The 7,156-nt window shown below is 36.0% G+C and overlaps 2 protein-coding genes across 3 annotated transcripts; both read right to left on the bottom strand.

The window, feature by feature from the left end:
- Positions 1–1,047: 1,047 nt before the first annotated feature.
- On the bottom strand, positions 1,048–1,815 carry LOC122291112 (protein NRT1/ PTR FAMILY 4.3-like). Its single transcript, XM_043098759.1, has 3 exons — positions 1,686–1,815; positions 1,464–1,581; positions 1,048–1,327 (listed from the first exon to the last, which is right to left on the bottom strand). Coding segments are annotated over exons 1-3 (399 nt in total). The 5' UTR covers positions 1,687–1,815.
- A 1,837-nt stretch (positions 1,816–3,652) lies between these two features.
- LOC122292488 (molybdopterin synthase catalytic subunit) lies at positions 3,653–6,329 on the bottom strand. Of its 2 annotated transcripts, none has more exons than XM_043100870.1 (2): positions 6,226–6,329; positions 3,653–4,446 (listed from the first exon to the last, which is right to left on the bottom strand). In XM_043100870.1, exon 2 carries the CDS (start codon positions 4,419–4,421, stop codon positions 3,789–3,791), a length of 633 nt encoding a protein of 210 aa, XP_042956804.1. In that variant the 5' UTR covers positions 4,422–4,446; positions 6,226–6,329; the 3' UTR covers positions 3,653–3,788. The 2 variants fall into 2 exon arrangements, with proteins under 2 accessions (XP_042956804.1, XP_042956803.1); XM_043100869.1 differs by having other exon boundaries at positions 3,653–5,984; positions 6,226–6,300.
- Positions 6,330–7,156: the final 827 nt, after the last annotated feature.

Genomic DNA, 7,156 nt, shown 5'->3' with positions numbered 1-7,156 from the left:
TGGAGTTTAAAGTGGAAGAGAAAAGCGTAAAGTCGGCCATACTACGTTCATTATTGCTCATGTGAAGCTCTCGAAACAGTATTAAATATTCAATACTCACGTCAAACTCATATACCTCTCTTTTACTTTAGAGTTCAGGAAATAATTCTAACAAATCCAAATCATACATTCTTCCCAAAATCCTACAGTATGGCCTGTTTCACGAGTCATTTTTGAGCTTCTGTCGTATGCTTTCAATGCTGGACGTTAATTTCTTTGAGAGATCTAATGTAATTTGAGGAAAGAAACTGTATTGATCATGATCACTATTTTGCTTTGCAAGACTTTGGCCCTTAAATGATTTGCGTAAAGCTAATTAGAAGGCGTCATTCTTCTTTCCTGTTAGGGACCGAGTTGTCATCAGTAGTGCTGAATTCCTAGACCATGTACCATGGATAAGAAATAAAGAGTGCCCATGATTTGTAACAGTCCAACTCAATTTTATATTTATTTATTTTTTATAAAGATTGAAAGAAAGTTTGGGGGAGTGGATATGACTAGTGGTTTATAGAATGCCAAAACATTTCTCACATTATTATTATTTTTTTTATTGGTACCAGGTGTCCGAGAACAACATTCCGACTAATCCCGCGGGTACATTTCTCATATTATTATATCTGTCTTTCCTTAAAATATCATAATCCATTGTATTATTAAACAAAGGAATCCAAGTACTTATATTCTGGTTCTCTGTGTTGCAATAGCCACCAAATTCTTCCCCGAATCAATTGTTTCCATTCTGTCTTAGACTTGATCCCAAACTCTGCAGTACTGTCTTCCTTGTACTTGTACCATGAAGCACAATAAAGATAGAGTGCAAGGTTGAGGGTGCTAAGGATGGCCAGGAACCAGTAAAAAAGACCAAGTTGTTATCATTCAAGTTGTTTCCATGTAGCCACTCTTGTTTACTTGGAGTGATCTTCTTGGTGATTGAGTTAATGAGGTCCAACACGTTGAAGCTGTGTAATGCCTGATTGATGGCCAGTGATCTTCCGAGCAAAAGGGACCCTACTCGTAGATGGGTATGAGAAGGGACATGAAGAATAGTGGTATCACTGGTATTGATGATGTTGGGAACTTGAATGAGCAAATATAGGGATCCATGAAGTAGCCTTGGTGAACTGAGAAAGTTTGCAACTGTGCCATGCATGTGTTCAATATGATTGTACTTCCAACAATGGGCAGCATTCTTGTTAATATCTTGACTTCTTCAACTTGGGTAACTGTGCAGGCTTTCCATGGCTTTGGAGTCATGCCCTCGAGAAGAATAGCAGCTTTATCAAGCGACCTGATTCATTAAAAGCAGACTTATAGCAACTGTGCACTAGAGTTGGAAGATGCTAAGAAGAGAGAATCCTAAAAATTGTGCCACACAATGATGCACTACCAGCTGTTACATTTCTGAGTAAAGTTTACACAATTACCTAAATTGGCTTGTATATGGAACTTTTTCTTCAGATGGATCTCTATCTTCATCATCGATCTCGTACAGTTCATCAGGACTAGTTGGTATTGACAACCTTCTGTTTCTAATTGCAACCACTATAACCTGAAGCAGAAACACGATTCATTTCTTAATAATAGCTACAAATCCAAGTAGATAAAGGTCAGAGAGAGAGAGAGAGAGAGAGAGAGAGAGTAGCAACTTGTGCGATCTTCACTATAGGGCTGCTTCCCAAGGGTTGGAAACAGTAGAAGGGATTCCCGATGGCAAGAAAGATGAATCCAACAACAGCAGTGACAGTGCCAATGAGGAAACCCCAGTACCAATCTCTGTTCATGCTAACCCACACAACGACTGTAACTCCAACCATGGATCCAATCGTTGTACTGAGTAAGTACCAATTAAAATAGCTTGCAAGAAGCTTCTCTCCTTTCTGGTCATTGCGATCAAACTGGTCGGCACCAAGTGCTGGAAGAGACCCCTTAACCCCACTAGAACCAACTACTAATAGACAAAGGGAGGCGTAGAACATGGCTGCTTTAACACCTTTGACACAACTTGACTTACCACAAGGATCAGGATGCAGACTTTTATCGTAAGCTTGAATAGTAACCATTATTAAACCCTGCAAGTTAAAGTGGTAGTTTGAAATAGTAAGGTGAAATTTGCCCCCAATAGAAACATGCAGGATATGTAGTTGGGGTTTTGACATTGAATCTTACCAGTGCAGCAGTGCTTCCAATGTTCCAAATGTCAGACACGTTTGTAGTCGGTTTAAGAAAGTGTCTGAAATCAAGCCTCCCAAGAGTGAGAGAAGCCAAACTGAACCCATGAAGTTCGTGAGAGTATTTGAAGAAGCAGATGGATCAAAGTGCATCACAATCTTAAAATACAGAACCATGTTAGCTACAAATCCTATATTCTCTAAGGTCCCCAACACTGCAAATCAGAAAAGTAGTATGATTTAATTATTAACTCTAGCTTTGCATGCATTGCTTACTTTAACATTAAACAAAAAAAAAAAAAAAAAAATACAGGGATGTTCTTACCAAAAACAAACATGCAAGCCAGCAATCCACCTTTTCCCTTGCCCCGTGGGCTGATGAGCATATCCACTTGTTATTCTGCAAGTAAAAGATGAGAAGCAACAATCAGCAAGAGACACACAGAGAGAAAGGTATGGAGATGAGAAAGCATAGTACAATGCTTAGCATGATTTAGCGCTTCGGAGCAGTAAGAGTTGCCAATAGCTAAGGAAGATTCAAACAACTGTTAAGTGGGAGTGGCTCTGAGTATAAAATTGAGGGAGTGGTATATATAGTGTGTCGTGTCCACTGCACACCAAACTGCTAGACTTATCATGGAACCATAGAAGTTCTTTCTAAATAATCCAAAACCTATTTTATTCCCTGCTTTGTACCTCTAGCCGCTGCCTCTCTCCTCTGTGCCGGAGGAATATTCATTTTTCTCAATTTTTTTATACTTCCCCTCAAAATGCTGGACAATTATTAGTTCCACAAATTGGATTCAGACAATCTGACTATTGTTCTTACTTTTGGAAGTCTAACTTCAGTTTAACATTATAATAATCGTTGCCATTCTATTTGATAAGTACAACCAATGGCATCTCTCAGTAGGAGAGTAATAGCTTCTTGAGCAGGATTTTCTTAACCCTCTAAAAGAAAATTAATCATCAATTACATATAATTTTCCTTAGTTCATATGTTTCTTATACATGCCTTGAGGAAAACTTTGACCAATCTCTTTGATCTTCAAGGCTAGAAAACTTTTTCCCTTCTTCTTCTTCTTCTTCTGCTTCTTCTTCAAACGACCAGTATGTCTAGTGTATTAAACTAGCTCAAGCGCATTTTAGAAATTTAGGACCGCAAATTGGAACTTAAGTTCAAAAAGTTCTTCAAACATAGATAAAAGTTCGACCTTTTTTAGAATGCCATAATTCTAACAGAGACCATTAAAGTACAAGCTTATCCATGGAGAAGGGGGATTCTAGGAATCTAAGAGGGAAAATCCAAAAATTACAGGCACAATAATTATACAAATCACGAAAACCTTTTCATAGAAATAATTGACAAAGGAGGCACATGTAATATGGTTATTCGCCGATGGATGCTACCAATGCACCAAATTCACACGAGTCGTCTGGCGTTATTTTCAAGAACTTGCGTTACTCAAATCTTGAATGCTCTCAAGTCTCAAGGCCTCAAACACTAGGTTTAAGACAAAAGGTTTAATAATTCCAGGTCTAAAATTACAAGAATCAGAAAACCATTACAAAAAAGAAAGATTACTGCAAACGTTTGGGGTCTTCCCCATACTCAGCTTCACTGGACCCTACGTGATCGGTTCTGATGTTGGCAACTCCTTCCTCATTCACCTTAACCTTAGCCCCACAGCAGCCCTTTCTATCCTGTGCCTTGAACTCAGAAGCTTTTCCACAGCTGCCTCCATCATTTTTTCCAAGCTCCAGCCTCCTCTCTAAGAACTCAGAATTCTCCTTCCAGATCTCTCCATTAGCATATACCTCCTTCTTCCATATTGGAACCGATGCCTTTATTTCATCAATCACATACTTACAAGCAGCCAATGCATCAATTCGATGAACTGATGAGATTGCAATGAAGACGCTTGTTTCTCCAACTGGAACTGGGCCCAGGCGGTGAGAAACTGCAATGGAGTGGAGATTCCAGGAGGATCTAGCAGATGAGCAAATGGATTTAAGGCATCGAACTGCCATGGGTACATACGCCTCATATCTCAGCTCCAAGACTGTTTTGCCATCGAAAGAATCGCGTGTTGTGCCAGAAAAGGTTGCTATGGCACCAGCTTGGGGAGCACTTACATAGTTTATGTATTTGGCAAGGTCAATCGGATTATGCTCTTCCAAGATTTCAACCAGAGTCTTCTCCTCACAGGCCATCGTTTTGGCTACTGCTTTACTTATCCTGAGCTCCAAACAATTATGCAACTTTTGGTATTTTTTGTTTTATAATATATTATAAAACTGCCTATGTTTCACATGGAGTACTAGAGGTAAAGTATATGGTTCCCTAGTCCAAACCCTAGACGGAATCGTTCTCAGCCACGATGTTGCATGGAAGAGACAATAAAAACCTTCCCCAGTAAAGTTAGGATGTCAGATATGAACTCAGCAACAAAATCTTTCAATATAGAAGAAAGGAAAATGTTATTCTTCATCTTAGATTTTGTAATCCTTAATCGTACATGTTGCGTGACAATTTTTTTTTTATTAGTACTAGGTGTCCAAGAACAAAGTCCCGACTGATCATAAGAGTGCATAGGCCCTCAATAAGGAGTTTCCCACATGTGCACTTCAAGTAATTCAAGGTGAAGCATAAATATAAAACTACTTAAAATATGACACATCAGTAAGTGTGATTTGAGAATGACAAATTATAAGATGAAGAATAACATTGTCCAAAGGCTTCAGTGACATCACTACAAGTGATTCTTTGGCTCTTGAAAATTGGGAGAGGCAGTTTCCAGAAAACTGAAAGATAACAGAAATCATAGTTGATAGTACTTAAACTGACATTTAGACATAATCAGATGAATTCCTAAATGAAAACAACCTCACTTCAAAACTAAATCTCGGCGGAGCTCTGTACAAAAGACAGGAAAACTTTTAGTTCAGCTCAAACACATTCTCGTTTCTCAAACACATTCTCTTTTATAAGGGCTCACCACATAATATGTGAAAGGGTAAAATCATCTACTCCGTCAAATTGCTCAATTGAAGGGAGAAATAAAAACCTTGCACATATGCAGTGGATAGGAAAGATTTTTAATATAATAATACCACTTGGGGTGTAGATTTACATTCAGAAAACGAACTTTGCCTACATAAAATTTTAGCAGGCCTAGTCACTGAAGCCAACATGTTAAAGCTGAAGAGATAGATGATCATATTTCACAAGTGAGCAACAGAGATGATGAGTGTATTCTTGGCAAGTTAACCAGACACAAGTCTAGATGGGGCCCCAATCAAAGCTTTTCCTTGAACAAAAATACAGAAAATGTTCCCTAGAGGCAAGTATGAAGTATGGCCACACTATTGAAAAAAACCCATTCATTCAACTCTACACATTATATTTAGCATGCAAATTTGAAAATGGCAAATACCAAATGATATAGGTTTATATATATAGATATTTTTGGCAAAAATATGCCTTCTACCCACCACAAACTACCGCTCCTTTTCATTTTACACCTTACTACATGAGTTTCAATTTTGGACCCAAAATTACCGGTATGTTTCACTCTGCACACTCAATTCAAATCTAACTGTTAACATTCTTTTTTTTTCTTTTTTTTTAATATAAGTAGGAATAATGCCTGAAAACACCATAGAGTTGTTGAGCCATTCCTAATTGCTTCGCCTATGTCATCTCCAGCAACTCAACTGTCTGAAAACTCTTCACAAGGTATATCTGAGATTATCAAGAGTTTCGGGTACATACAGCTACATGCGTTAAGAACCATCAGTGCATGCGGTTTCAAAGAAAAGGTCAAGATCCTTAATCAGATTGCTTTCAGAAACCAAACAAAATTGCTGAACTTAAGAAACATTAAAAAAAACCAATAAAAGACGAAAAACAGAGACCCTTTCACGAAACCAACAGACATCGAACAAATATCAGAGAGTCAAAAGATTTTAGCATCCAAAATAAAGGACAAATAATAATAATCAAAAGTTCCGGTACCTGTAGTTTAGGAATAATGGGGTTTTGTTCGAAGCCACAAAAAGTTCTCAACTTTCATCGAGGGATGTTGTACTTTGAGTGGAAACTTGCTGGTCGTACGATACACGATCCTATTTATTTTTTGAAAATTGAAAGTATAATAAAATATTATTAAAATAAATTTTTAATATTATTATTATTTAAAAATTTAAAATTATTAAATTATTTATTTTATTTTTATTTAAAAATTTAAAAAATTATAATTATTAGATGAGATGAGTTGAAATAATTTATGAAAATAAACTAGAATTTGAGATGGTTTGTATGGTCCAATAGCGAGAATAGACTATAGCTAGGCATAGGTCTAGAAAGGTGACATAATAGTAATGTTACATAATATCTTAGAATACGTAAGTGTTACGCAATTATGAAAAAAGTGAAATTTATTATTAAAAAATTATTATTTTTAATGTAAATTTTATATTTACTCATTTTCTTTAAAGGGATTGCATAGCACTTGCATATTCCATGACTACAAATATCATTTCTCATAATTAAAAGATAAGTTTGATTTAAACTCAAATAAAACTTTTTTAAATGTTCAAACTCAATTCGAACAAGACATTCTCATATTCAAAATTGAGTCGAGACTCAATTAAGGGCCTATTTGAGGTTATGTTAGGAATCTTAAAAAGTACTTAAATAATTTTAAAAGCTCTTTAATAAAAAAAATGAGATTGTTTGGGTGTTACGTATCAAAATACTTTTTAATCTCAAATAAGTTAAAAGGTATGTTTGAGAAAAAAATCAAATGTGTTTTTTTGGATAATCTATTCAAATTTTAAAAAGACTGTTAATTGACAAAAATATCTATACAATTTTCAAATAATTCCTATCGAGCACTCAACTCAATTATTTTTAAAAAATATTTAATTTAAAAAATAAAATAACA

The sequence above is a fragment of the Carya illinoinensis genome, chromosome 13 (assembly GCF_018687715.1).
Source record: "Carya illinoinensis cultivar Pawnee chromosome 13, C.illinoinensisPawnee_v1, whole genome shotgun sequence".
In the NCBI taxonomy this organism is placed as follows: Eukaryota; Viridiplantae; Streptophyta; class Magnoliopsida; order Fagales; family Juglandaceae; genus Carya; species Carya illinoinensis.
Note: the sequence above shows the minus strand (reverse complement) of the source record. Positions and strands in the feature narration are given on the sequence as shown.

Bases quoted from the DNA above. Each gene is read 5' to 3' on its own strand.
- LOC122291112 (XM_043098759.1), bottom strand. The intron at 1,328-1,463 runs GTAATTGTGTAA...TTAATGAATCAG, and splicing joins CCATATACAAGCCAATTTAG to GTCGCTTGATAAAGCTGCTA.
- LOC122292488 (XM_043100870.1), bottom strand. From the start codon at position 4,421: ATGGCCTGTGAGGAGAAGACTCTGGTTGAAATCTTGGAAGAGCATAAT.